The sequence below is a fragment of the Hydra vulgaris genome, chromosome 07, assembly GCF_038396675.1.
Source record: "Hydra vulgaris chromosome 07, alternate assembly HydraT2T_AEP".
Classification (NCBI taxonomy): domain Eukaryota; kingdom Metazoa; phylum Cnidaria; class Hydrozoa; order Anthoathecata; family Hydridae; genus Hydra; species Hydra vulgaris.
The window spans coordinates 23,900,656-23,915,000 of NC_088926.1; the positions used below are offsets into that span (position 1 = coordinate 23,900,656).

The 14,345-nt window shown below is 27.0% G+C and overlaps 1 protein-coding gene across 1 annotated transcript in view; it reads left to right on the top strand.

The window, feature by feature from the left end:
• The first annotated feature begins 1,339 nt into the window (after nucleotides 1-1,339).
• LOC100209501 (succinyl-CoA:3-ketoacid coenzyme A transferase 1, mitochondrial) overlaps nucleotides 1,340-14,345 on the top strand; it is a 51,986-nt gene continuing 38,980 nt past the window's right edge. Inside the window, exons 1-3 of the mRNA XM_065801407.1 lie at nucleotides 1,340-1,529; nucleotides 9,317-9,413; nucleotides 9,577-9,667. Of these exons, the coding sequence (XP_065657479.1) occupies nucleotides 1,425-1,529; nucleotides 9,317-9,413; nucleotides 9,577-9,667 (293 nt within the window). The 5' untranslated portion in view covers nucleotides 1,340-1,424. The remainder of the gene's footprint in view (nucleotides 1,530-9,316; nucleotides 9,414-9,576; nucleotides 9,668-14,345) is intronic.

Genomic DNA, 14,345 nt, shown 5'->3' on the forward strand with positions numbered 1-14,345 from the left:
TATTTAACATATTATTTAACATTCGGTAGGAAAACAAAACTTCCGTTTGTCAATATCCTTTCAAAATTATTTAATTTTTGCGGCTTCGATATCTTACGGTTAGCAATCCTACTTGTAATATTATTCTTCATCTTTAATATTTAAATTTAAACATGAGTGAGATTTGAACTTGCATATTATGTACTTTATTGCTAATTATTATCTCATAGTAAATATGCGGCAAATAATAAATTTAATAATTTAAATTATTTTATATATTTTATTAAGAGCAACAATATTTCGTTTATTTGCATTGTATTAGATAATCATATATATGAGGAGTTTCATTAAACTCTTCATCAATTATAGTGTATTAATCTTATCAGGAGGTAAATCAAATTTATTCAACTAATAAAATCATCAAACAATTAAATAAGTTTTCTAAAACAAACATTATGAACAATTTATTAGAGAAATAAACAACTTTAGTAAACATAAAAATGGCGAAAGCCAGCGAAAAAAAATTGGCGGTTTTCGACGGCAAGACTTCGTTGTCTTTTATGAGTTCGCGCAATTTCTTTTTATATTATATTGTAAATTATATATTTTATAGAAAAATGCTGTTTAAAATCTAATAAACGCACAGACACACAATCAAAATTAAAAAAAAAGTTAGATCCATTGATGGATTACCGAAAATGGTGAAGATTTCTGCTCATACGCGCGCTGCTACTTTTTTCATGTTATAATCATGTTTTATGGTTTTATTGTCGGGACGAAAATATGTTAAAAATCTTCAAAATATTAATTAATATTATTATACAAAGCTTAATCACATTTTAGTTTAGATTGCCAATGATGTTCGAATTTAAAACAACAAGTTAAAAATAAGCTTCTTTTAATTGATTTAATTGATTGATCTTTTAAATGACTTATTCGCCTTAATATTTACCCCTAAAATTTGTTATTAAAAGTCAAAAACAAGCTTCTACGGCATTTCTAAAACATAAACACAATTAAGTGGCGCCGTAGCCATGAATATTTTATAGTGTTATAGAAAAAGTTTTTAAAGAACGTGGAAGTAATGGTACGTGTACACACTCACGTTTAATCCGCGCTGTCACGTTTTTGAACACGATTAAGAACATTAAAATAAATTTGTAGCCTTTTTAAAATAAAATTTGTAATTGTTTTGTATAAGAAATTTGAAATTGAAATTTAAACATTAAAAAAAATTAATAATTTCTTAAAATAGAACTTGTAAGTATATACTTTTTCTTAACCTTATAAGTAACTCTTATTAAATAATAGTAAAAATGTTTAACCCCCGGATAAATAGAAATTCTTTATAAATTTCCAGCCCTTGGAGCATTCTCGCAAAGTTTTGTTTATCAACAAAATCTCGTGCGCAATAGAACTTTTTAAAAATTTTAAATTGTTCGACAATGGCTTCAATAACTAAAGCAAGGTGTTTTAATGGTAGAGCTTTAAAATTAACTCAATACCTTTCGTCGACATTTCAACCTTGGGTCATAAAACCCCAACATTTGGTAAGATTTTTATGGTTTCGGTACTAAACTTGACTGATAATATAGTCACTATAGCCAGCGTTAGAGTTATAAGTATTGTTTTTACTTTAATATCGCTTTAATAACACAATTTTGTTGTTTAATTTTACTTTGAGGGGTTTAACTAAATATAGCGAAGTGAACTTACAATCCTCAGCGCGAGGATTGATCGGACATATAGTAAGGTATATATATATAGATGTGACTTTTTTGTTAATTTTTGGTATCTCCAGTTTCCAATATAAAAAATAGATGAACTTTGGTTTGAAAGTAACTGAAAGTCATTGGTTTTATTTAATTTTTGTCAAAGGTATATATAAATAAATATACTGTATTGTTGAGATTCAAGCAAACATATAAAACACAAAATAAAAAATAAATAAAAAGCTTGTGAAATATATTTAAGTAAATACAGTGTAATCATTTTAATTTGCTAAAATAGAAAACAAATTTTTTAAATTTATGTTTTGGTTATGTTTATGTATTCATTTTATATTTTATGCCTAGTATATAGACTTTGGAACCTTTTTTTTTAGAAACCTACAGTTTTTTTTATAAAATTATGAATTTGAAATGACCTTAAAACTTGTTGTGAAATTGAGGCAAAACCATGGAAAATTACATTAAAGAAAAAGTATTTTTTTTTTGTTTTTGAATGTTTAACCCTGAATATTAATAACCCTCAATATTTAACCCTGAGTATGAACCCGGACAAATGAGTCTCCACTTACAAAGGGAGTGCTCTACTACCTCACCACATATAAGCAAGATTTTATATAACTTTAACTCTTATTTTTATACTTATGTATTTTATATTGAAATACATAAATATAAAATTGAATAGGTTTTTAATGACACTCGATTGATTTTTATATTGTGTAAACAATTTATTTGCTCCCATTTCCTGACTTCTATATCCTATTTGTAAGTTTTCAACTTAAAAGCACAAAGTTTATACCTGCTTAATATATTTTAGTGCTTTATAAAAAAAGACATTAAGCATTTACTGTTTAAATAGTCTTCTTATATTCTAATAAACAAAATTATTCTAAAAAGCCAATTTGCTATAAATAACAACTTGGTCCTAAATCTCATTGTAGTAAATAAACAAATGTAAAAAAAGTTCTTTCCTCTTTACTGTGAAAAAATAAATTATTGTAAACTTTATGGATATTTATAAGTAATCTGTAAACTTTAATATAATGACTGTTTTACTTAGCTAATACTTTAAATTTATATATAGCTTTTAAATACATGTTTCTAGCCTTAATTATTATATTACTAGATTTTGAAAGCTAAAATAATGCACTGACTTTATATGTACTTAGATTTATTTGCAACAAAGTTTTTAGAAACTCTAAACATTAAAGTGACATTAACACTTGTTTTTCATTGGGTTAAACTAGGGTTAATTAGACAATACTTTGTGGTAATGTTCTTGGAAAACATTTTGTAATCATTGTTAATTGGATTTTAAAGATAAATATACACATTAGGGTGGGTCAATTTTTTTTTTTAAGAAGCAGCATATTGCGGAGGGTTTCTATATATGTGTATAGGATGTATAGGATATTTTTAGGTTTGTGCTAGCCTCCGTAGGGGTCGCACACAAAATCTGATTTTTAAGCATTTTAAAGAAAAAATGGTATAAGAAACTTTTATATATTACTATTTTATAATTGTTTTATTTTATTTTATATAATTGTAATGATTTAGATATACTACAAAAATGTTCTACTAAAATACTGTTTAGGTATTTTATTAGAATAGGGGATTCAAGATGTTTAAAAAGGATATAAGCTTTAAAATACTTTCTGTTCATATATTTTACCTTTTCTAGGCAAAAAAACAAAACTTTTAGAAATATAAAAAAAATAGAATGAAAAATTTTTATAGGCTACAAAAAAATGTATATTTTTATAAATGTCTTATTTCCATTGCGCTTTCCAATCAAATTTAGGCATTTTTCCCCTGGACTCCAACAGGTTTATTACACATTTGTAACGTTTTTTGTAGCCATATCTATTTTCTGATGCCTTTGTGACTACTCTAAATATTCTTTCCATATTCTGACTATGACAAGGATATGTTGGGATACTTAATGGAGTGTCATTGGCTTTCAAAATATCTTCATTTGAATAGTCATTCAGTAAAAGTGGTGAATGAACTTCCTCGATGTCCCAATTTATTAATTCACAATAATCTATGGCTCCAAGATTTAATGTTGTAGGAAGTTTGAAATGTCTATTGGATTCGCTAGTAAACCTGGATTTAAGTATCCTTTCAATGGTTGTAGTTCTAACTTGTTTTCTTTCATCACTTATCATCGCCAATAAAATGTTCTCTGGGTTAGCGAAATATGAGTTTTGCTTCAAAACTTGCTCCATTACCTCCTTTTATTTTACATCAATAATTGCATTTTTAAATAACGGGTGATGTGGAAGTTATCAGACAAATCCTAATTTCATTATTTGAGCATAATAATTAGTTTTTGTGGTTTTATGATTAGGCATAAACGTTCTATAAAATATAAACTTTATTATTTGAAGCACAATTATTTAAAATGAGGTTAAATGCAGCTGAACGAGAATCTTTTCGAAAGCAACTAAAAATGTTTTTTGTAAATAAACATAATATAAAATATAAAAAAAAATCGTAAATCATTTTGAAAAGGAAGGATTTGCTCGAACTACAATATGATAACCTAAAAAGACTTGAAACTGTTCAATCGTTTTCTGATAGAAAGCACCCTGGTCGTACAACATCCTGGACTAGAGAAAAGAAAGCCGAATTAACGAGACTTGTCAACAATCGAAAAGGGGTCAGTCAGAGAAAAATAGGTTTTAAATTTGGTTTAAATCAATCGACAATTTGGTTGTCAGTTAAAAAAAATGAATATTAAATATAGAAAACGTGTAAAGACTCCAAAATACACTAAAGAACAACAAATAAAGGCAAAAAAAAGAATCAGGAAACTAGTTTACACAAAATCGTTTCTAGTCATCGATGACGAAAAATACTTTTGTTTTGCAGGGGACAACATGCCTGGAAATTCTGAATACTACACAAACAACAAAAAGACATGCCCAGAAAGTGTTCGTTTTATAGGAAAAGAGAAATTTCCAAAAAAATTATTAATGTAGATAGCCATATCTGACCATGGTATGTCCGAGCCATTGTTTCGCCCTTCCAAGGCTGTAGCGATCAACTCATCAGTCTATATTAATGAATGTTTAGAAAAACGACTTCTTCCATTTATTCACAAGTATCATGGAGACTTTAACTATTTATTTTGGCCAGATTTAGCAAGTTCTCATTATTCTAAAGATTCTCTAAATTGGATGGACCAATATGTCTATTACGTTGATAAAGAATCCAATCCCCCAAATGTGCCTCAAGTACGACCAATTGAAAATTTTTGGGGTCATTTGGCACAAAAGGTTTACAAGGGATATTGGCAAGCTTCAACAGAGCAAGTTTTGATTGATCGCATTATAAACTAAAACTACAAGAAATTGATTTAAACTTTTTACAGTCGCATATGAAAGGTGTCAGAGCAAAATTTAGATCAATTGCAGATGGTGGTGTTTTTTCATATAAAAACAATATATTTTTATTAAAAGATAAATGCTTTATTTAAAAGAAATATAATAGTAGTTTGTTTTTTTATTTAAGTTATTGGCGTTTTTATTTTGTCCAATAACTTCCGCATCACCCGTTAGTTGAGAAATATACCAAAAATTTTGAGCACCATTGATTGCCAAATAATTTGATTTGATTTGGAACCATCCTGGTGCAAAGCATTGCATAATTATTGTAACCAAGTCAATAAGTTCTTTTGTTTGCTATTCTGTAGAAATGTATAAGCATAGAAAACGATTTGCTCTTGTGAGCCACCGAGCATGATAAATGTTTCCGGGAGAATTTTTAGAGATTTCATTTGAAACATCTCCTGATTGAATAGATAAACAGATACTGTAAAGATATTTTTGATCTGAACTTAATTCACTAAAGATATTATCTGGAATTAAATGAAAAGAACCATTGATATTTTTGAAAAGAACTACTTCTAAATTAGTTAAGTCTTCTGTTATTTTTTTACCAATTTCTCCTTTAAATGATCCAGGGCCAGAAGTTTTTCCATCAATCAACTCAAATACATGTTTAAAGGGAAGTTCATTCAAATGTAGTTGACAAACGAGCCACTGCATTGGTCTATCGAGTTCTGTTTTAATTAATTTTATCACTCCTCCAAATTTTCCAGTATTTACTAAAGTTGCATCACATAAGAGAGCATTTAGAGAACCGCTGCTGCCAGTTTCAAATATTAAATGGAGAATTTTATTAGCATTGCAGCGTTCCATTATCAGAAATTCCATTATCAGGTGTTAGATGATCTATATAGCTGCTGCTTGGTTCTCTAACAATTGTAATATGTTCTTCTTTAATTATCCCTGCAGTTATTATTGTATTGTCTTTTCTACCATCAAAACCAATACATTGTAATTTCAAATTTTTGCATTTTCTCTCATTTACATTTTTTTGTCCAACACGAAGTCTTTCTCTTTCTACTTTTTTCCTATCAAGCATATATGATTCATTTAGTATACCCGTGTCTTTTAGAGCAGCATTGACAGTAGCAGCAGTTGCTCTGCAACTGACACAATAACGATCTGCTATGATTGCTAGTTTATTGTAATGAAACCTATTTTTATTACATTTTTTTAAGACATTAGATTTGTATAGCTTGTCATATTCATTATTAGATTCATCTAATATGATATTATCCTCAGATTCATAAAAATTGTCATCGGTAATTTGTCTATCAGTGTCTTTCTCAACATTTGTATGTGTATTAAATTGTTTTTTTTTTCTTTTTTCAGTTTTCTTTAAAGTAGATGTGTGGCACGATCAAGTAGTCCAAGTTGATTTGTGCGTTTCTTTTGCCCAACAAACACATTCCATTCTTTTATTGGGACTTTAAAAGTACATCTGCATTTCTCTCTTTCTACTCCTAAATCATAACAGTTGCATGAACATATGTCAAACATGTTGTCAAAGGCTTTCAATTTGTCATTAAAATTAGCGTTTCTTCCAAGTCTTGAAGTTTCATTTAAATTAGATGCTTTTTTTCATTAATCTACATACTTTTGAGAATATTTCCTCTGTTTCGATTGTTGGAAACTGAATTTATGCCAAATATTTTCAATTTCAGTGGTAACTAATCTGTAACATTCATGAGCAGATCTTGATCCTTTGCCTTTAGCATCTTCATTTCTACGAACATAATAGCAATATTTCACAACTTCTCTTTTTGTAGGAATCACTGCAGTCGGAAATTTAGAACCTTGTCCAAATGTTAAGTTGTCAGTTTTACTGTGAGTATGAAATGTTGCCATTAGTGATGTACCGATAACACTTTTTTGGCCGATGCCGATACCGATGCCGATGGATAGGAAAAGGCCGATACCGATGCCGATACCGATGAATTAACTAATTATTAAAGTTTTGAAGAAATAAAGCCATAGAGCTTTAAATTGGGTAAATTTTTTCATGTAATCCATACTGGTGAACAAATACTTGGACCCAAATAAATAAACTTGCCTGTAAACAAAGTCAAAATAAACAATTTTTCTAAAAATTCTAAGCGATGCATAAAGTTTAGATTATTTATTATTTAATAATAATCAAAATGCAGGATAAAAGTATTAAAATGCCATCGGTAATGCATATCGGTAAATTAATAAAAAAAGGCCGATGCCGATACCGATTCCGATTGTACAAAAAGTGGCCGATTAAGCTGATGCCGATTAATCGGTACATCACTAGTTGCCATAATACAATGTGTTGCTTATTATTAGTTATATTTTATTTTCAATTACTAAAAATAAAAAGTAGGCAAATATATATACAAACAATAAATATACTATGTATAGAGACTAAAATGCAACAAATAGAATAAACCAAAAAATTACATAGTAGCATAGCAAAAGTTCTTATGCTGACAATGATATCATATTTTGAAAGGTGATGAAGTTAAAAATTTTGAAATTGAAAACTTTTTTTTGCTTAAAGTTTTTATATAAATAGAATGTATACCCAAAAAAAAAAAAATGGGATTAAAAATTAGGGTGTGTGGTGCAACCCCTAGGGGGGGGGGGTGTAAAATAAAATTAGTCTACATAGTTTCTTATACCAATTAAAAAACTCCACATAGTGCTGCTTGTCAAAATTTAAAAAAAAGTATGGTTTTGACCCGCCTTAATACACATCTTTTAAGTTTTAAGAATATTTATAAATATTGCATCAAATGAACAAAATTCAACAAAAAAACAGTTGTTTTATGGATCAACTTCAGTGAACATACAATGGGTTTTTTTCTTTTTAAGTAATCGTCCGACAAGAAAGATTACTTAGAAAGAAAAAAAATCCATTGTATGTTCACTGTATATTCTTGCTCTTCAATAGTGTTATATTTAGCAAAGAATACTATTGAAGAGCAAGAAAACAGCCACTATTTAAGTTGTGAAGTTATATTTAGCAAAGAATACTATTGAAGAGCAAGAAAACAATTAAGAAAAGACTTAAATAAACCGTCAATTATATGAGTCACAAAAATTTGAAAATAGGAGAGAATTTGGAAGGATTGATGTGTAAGGAAAAAACTAGAAAACTAAAAGTTTCAAGTTTCAGCATAAAGGAAAAGAAACAAAGCATGCAGACCAGCTTTATGGTGAGACATTTTGCTGGTCTGCTGTAAGATTGTGTTTAGGTTGATGGAATAAGAGATGATAGCTTGCTTGAGCAGCAATCATGGTAGTATTTGTTTAGAGAAAGAGATGCAACTTTATGACAATGGCGAGAGGCTCAAGCTTGGGCAAGTACAACTATTACAATCCATTTTTGAACCTTGTTTAAAAAAGAAAGGGCATCAGAAGAACCAGTCCAAAAATGACAACAATGCTCCATGTAAGGACAAATTTGAGATTAAAAAAAAAAGAGAATGAAATCAGTGGTAAATGAAGAAAATGGTGACCACAATAAAGAGAGAACTGCACTTTTATAAGACAGTGACAGCGATGTTGTTGGGACTATATTAAAAGTAATCAGATTTAAGCAATGAGTTAGAAGAAAAGATCTTTGCTAATAAGTTTTTTATTATTTCTTGGAGAGGTAATAAGATCAGACCAATTTATGACAAAATATTAATTTATGATAAAATATTAGACTTGTCTTTTTTAATGACACTGTTAAAGATTTCCCTAAAGTGGAAGTGACCTAACTTCTAAGAATAAAAGGGAGTTAGTGAGTTTATTTGTGAAGATGAATTTATGAGTTTATTTGTGAGGAATTAAATAGTTATGATGAGAAATAGTAAATATGAATAATAAAAAAAATAGTTTGCTGGAAATAAACAATGTTTGCTGGAAAGCAAACAATATTTTAAAAGTATTTTTTAAGCTATAATTTTTTTGATTTTCAGTTTTTTATAAAAGTTTTTTTTTTAATGATTTTTATTATTGCAATAACTCTTCTTCTCTTCTTTGCAATCAAGTTTTATATGCATATACAAAATGTCAGTACTTAGATTATTTTATTTAGATTAAAGTTAGTCAAAAAGTTGACAGATCTTAAAAGTTTTTTTTTACCATAGCTACTTTGTTACTTTAGTTGCTTAGTTAGCAAAAGACTTTTACACTTAAGCAAGTAAGCTTATTGCATATTTAAGCATATTAACACCACCTTAAGTAATTGTTTGATTTATACAGGCCTTTTCTACCAGCAATAAAAACTACACTAAAGTATACAAATCATCTGTTGAAGCTGTTGCAGATATACGAGACAGTTCAAAACTTCTCCTTGGAGGTTTGTTATCTGAGTAACTATGTTCTGTAACTATGTTTATGCTTATAACTATGTTTATATGCTATGTTTATGTTTATAACTATGTTTATATTCTGTAACTATGTTTATGCTTAGAGCATTTTAATAATTTGTATTAAATAATTATTTTGCATTTTCAAAATAGGGTTTGGGTTATGTGGAATTCCTGAAAATTTAATTGCTGGACTTTTAAAGACTAAAGTAAAAGACCTAGTAATTGTGAGCAATGAAGCTGGGTAAATATTTTCAGATTTCTATTTATTTCACATCTATTTCACTACTTATTATTATTAATTTTTTGAACTTAGTTGATTTCATTATTTTATTTGTTAATATTTATATTTGTTGTAACTCATTATCAGCAGTTACAAAATTATATATGCAGACCCAGAATTAGGGTCAATATTTTCCAAAGTTGAACTTAATTAAGTTCAACTTTGGCAAATATAGAGCCTCAGAATTAATTAATTCTGAGGCTCTGACAACATAAAAGTGGGTTATTCTATGTCAAATCACCTAATGGTCCCCAGGGTACCACCTTAGAATTGCTTCAAATTTTGATTACCCACAAATTTTATGAAAAATACACAATCCTGAAAATTTCAGGTCGATTGACTAAACTGTTCAAAAGTTATGATCGAATCAATATTGACCAAAATTGGAAAAATTTGAGCATCTGAAGCTTACAATAGATTTTTTTGATTTTTGACAGACCGTAACTTTTTAAATAAAATAGGTGATTACCTGAAATTTTGTACAGTAATAGTTTTTCACCCAAATAATATATTTTTGCAGGTGTTTTTGACTGATTTTAAACAGTTTTTGAGTTATTGTACTCCATAGTTGCAATAAATCCTAATATTATAAAAAATTTTGCAAACTTTAATATGCTACCCTTCAATACCTACAGATAGGCAGTGCATAATTAATTAGGGTAATGACCTGTGGTAAAAAGCAAAATTATGCATTAAATGTTAGTTAAACACTTGCAGTATCTTGTTAAAGTAATGCTTTTTTTGAAAAGTGTGATAAATTACATTCACTTTGCAAACATTGAAAATAGCGTAAACAGTTGAAATAAGTTATGAAACTTTTTACTGTGGAAGTTCTACATATAGGCAATCTCTGAAAAAAAATTTAAGACCTATATTATATCTTATCACATTATTGTAGTCCTGTGGCTTAGATGTATATTTTTAACTTTTCCCTGAATGAATACAATCAGTTTTTCTTTAAATGATATAATCAGTGTCTTAATTCAATTTGATAAGATTTTAATATGTATTCAATTTTATGCATATAATATAATTTGCACATGATTATAATTTGAGTTTAAAACACTTCAAATACATTAAGAGTTGGTTTTAAAATTAAATGTGAATGCTATTGCATAATTTCTGACCATCTTAGCCATTAAGAAACATCAGTTTATTGTTTTCTCAAAAAGTTACTCCCTATGGTCAAAATTAAACTACCGACAATCAATAAAATGAAATACTTCAATGATTGTGTAGCGTCTCAATACAAAAATTACAAATATCTATTCAACTTTATTTACTACCTTAAAGATCATGATATAAAGGCTGAACACCAATTCTTTAATATGTTCCAAAGAAGATGCCTATGTAGTGGAATAGGAGGAACTATAAAATCAGAAACAGCAAAAGCCAGTCTATGAGCAGCAATTACAAATTACAGATTCTCGCACCACACAAGCTGTTTACATATTTATAACCATAAAACTTATTATAATTATAATCTCCAAAAGCAATATATGAAGATATTAGGACATTCCCAAGCATGCCAGTTTTGTTTAAAATCATTTGTCCAATCTGATTAAAAATGGTAATTTAAATTAGTGCTCTTTTTTAATTTTTTTTTTTTTTTGGAATAACTGTGCCTTTAAAAAAGTATTGCAGTTTATTATGCAGTTATTTATTAAATGACTTTTTTATCTTAGTTACAACAATAATGCTTTTATTATATAAACAGCTTTGCAAACTTAACCATATTGTCATTAATGCTTTACAGATATAACATCGTATTTCATACAAAGGATTATAGGGAAAAAAGTCTCTCTGCGGTGCATATCTGTGTTTAAAAAGAAAAGAAAAATTTCTTTTTTTACTAATTATTCTATAACTATGTATTATTGTGTAATTTTTCTATTTACATTTTTAATACTAAAATTCAGCTTTATGAAAAACAAAACAATTGTTGTAGTATAAAATAACTTATATTATCAAGTCAACAAGTTTTTAGCTATTTGTATAGTTAAAATGTAATCTCAAACGCTGGAAAAAAAATTAAAAAAATGTCAATCTTGAACTCAAACTTTTTCTTTTTTATTTAATGTAGTTTGCACCAGAATTTTCCTAATCAATATCTAAAAGTAGAGAGAAATAAAAAGTTTAGATAACAAATTGTTACCCTATTTTTGTTATATTAGTTTATTCGGCATTTCTAAAGGAAGAAAAAAAAATTAAAAAATAGATAAAAAAAATAAAGAAAAGATTGCTGCCCCATGCCAAACCCTCAGACAATTTAGCAGCACTCTTGTGATGTCAAAGATGTTATCTAAACACCTATTTATAGTTATTCATTTATGTGTATGTGTGTGTGTGTGTGTGTAAACATATATACATATACATACATGTATATATATAAAACATGTATACATATATATGCATATATATACATATATATACATGTATACATATAAAACATGTATGTATACATATATATACATGTATATATGTATAATATAAAACATATGCATGTATATATATATACAAATACATGTATATATGTATATATATATATATCATATTATTATATATTTATATTTATATATATATACATATATATATATATATTCATATATATATATATATATATATATATATATATATATATATATATATATATATATATATATATATATATATATAAATATATATATATATATATATATATATAGTTTGTTGCATTTGGGAATCACGGAAAGAAAAAAGTGATTCTTACGCCAACACATACGTCGCTTTTAATTACTTTTGACTTTTGTCCAACATTTGCGTGTTGGACGAAAGTCAAAACCATTAATTTAATTACAAATTAATCGTTTTTTAAAAAAACCACGAAAACGCAAATTTAATTGACCAGAATGTTTTTAAAAACATTTTGAATGTTTTTAACAATATAAACAATGTTTTTATTTTTATTTTTTTTAATAAAATGTTTTTATTTTTATTTTTTTGCAGTCTATCAATTATTAAAAAAAAAAATTCCGGTCTTGCATTTTACTTTTTACTTTTTGTCAACAAAATATGTAAAAAACTTTCGGACAACATATAAGAGTTCTATATATATATATATATATATATATATATATATATATATATATATATATATATATATATATATATATATATATATATATATATATTATAAAAATTTTTTTTTTTTCAAAAGTATGTCATGTTGGGTCTGAAAAGAAGTGAAATTATATAAAAATTTCAAAAATAACAATCATTTTGTAAAAAAATTATTATTTAAAATCTTTGGGAATTATAAACAAAAAAATACACTTCTTTTATTTTTAGTTATAAAAGGTCTTTTTTCTGCAATAAACTTTAAAATATAAATATTGTAATAAAATGATTATTATTTTTGAAAATTTTATATAATTTCACTTCTTTTGAGACCCAACATGACATACTTTTGAAAAAAAAAATTTTTAATAATATCTTGGTAAATACTTGGTAAGTATTCAAGTGTCTTGTGCTCCCACTAAATCCAATATAATTTTAAAAGAATTTAACCAAGTTGTTTGTGAGAACCAAAAGCAATTTTTAAGAATATGAACAGATCTTTTTTAGAATATAAGGGGGGGCTGGGACACCCTAATATATATCTAATATATATATATATCTAATATATATATATATCTAATATATATATATATATATAATATATATATATCTAATATATATATATATCTAATATATATATATATATATATATATATATATATATATCTTGATCACGTTTTAAATTCTTTATATTTTATTATAATCATTTCAAATGCTTTTTCTGCTGTCATAGAACCATTAATCTTTAACATGCCAAGAGGTTGAACCTGTCCTTTTAAAAAATGCAAATTTAAATACATATATCGATGATTTTTCTTTGATGTCCATTCATCTAAAGATAATGAAAAACGAGTGTCTGCTTTTTTCAACTTTTTAAAGTCATCAACTAAATCAGACTTTTTTGCAATATTTCAAAAGCATACTTTTCATTCCATGTGTATTGCTTGGAATTATTAAGTTTTTTGCTGCGCAGCCATTTTTAATATCAATACTTTTCTCAAACTTAAAAGTTGGAATAAGATCTACTGCAAAAAGTTTGGCAAGAACAACCTTAGGTGAATCAATCTTGTTTCTAAGACAACAGCAGTAATTGAAATCTGACTACTCTTTTTCTCAACTATATTTTTTGTTTGTTTTCTCTTTGGTTTAGTTAAGCTTAGTTCTTTCATCGCATTTTTAAAACACTTAAACTGTTTGAACATGCAAATAACTGTGGTCAAGTTGTCTAAAATATTATTTTATGTGCAGTCAAACAAGGAGAGCGATCAAACATGCTTTCTGTAATAACCTAATATATATTTATATATATATTACAATTTTATAGGGATATATGAATGCATGTTTATCTACTATAGCGTATATAGATCAGTAATTAATTCCTAGTTTTGCTTATCTTTATAATAAATGGCTTTTTCGGAAAAGAAGAAAAAACAAAGAATAATGAAAGAAAAGAATGCTGCCCCATCCAAAACCCTCAGTCGACGTAGCGACACTTTGTGGCAGCAGGCCATGAGTTAGTTGATGTATGTACCTGGCATTAGGC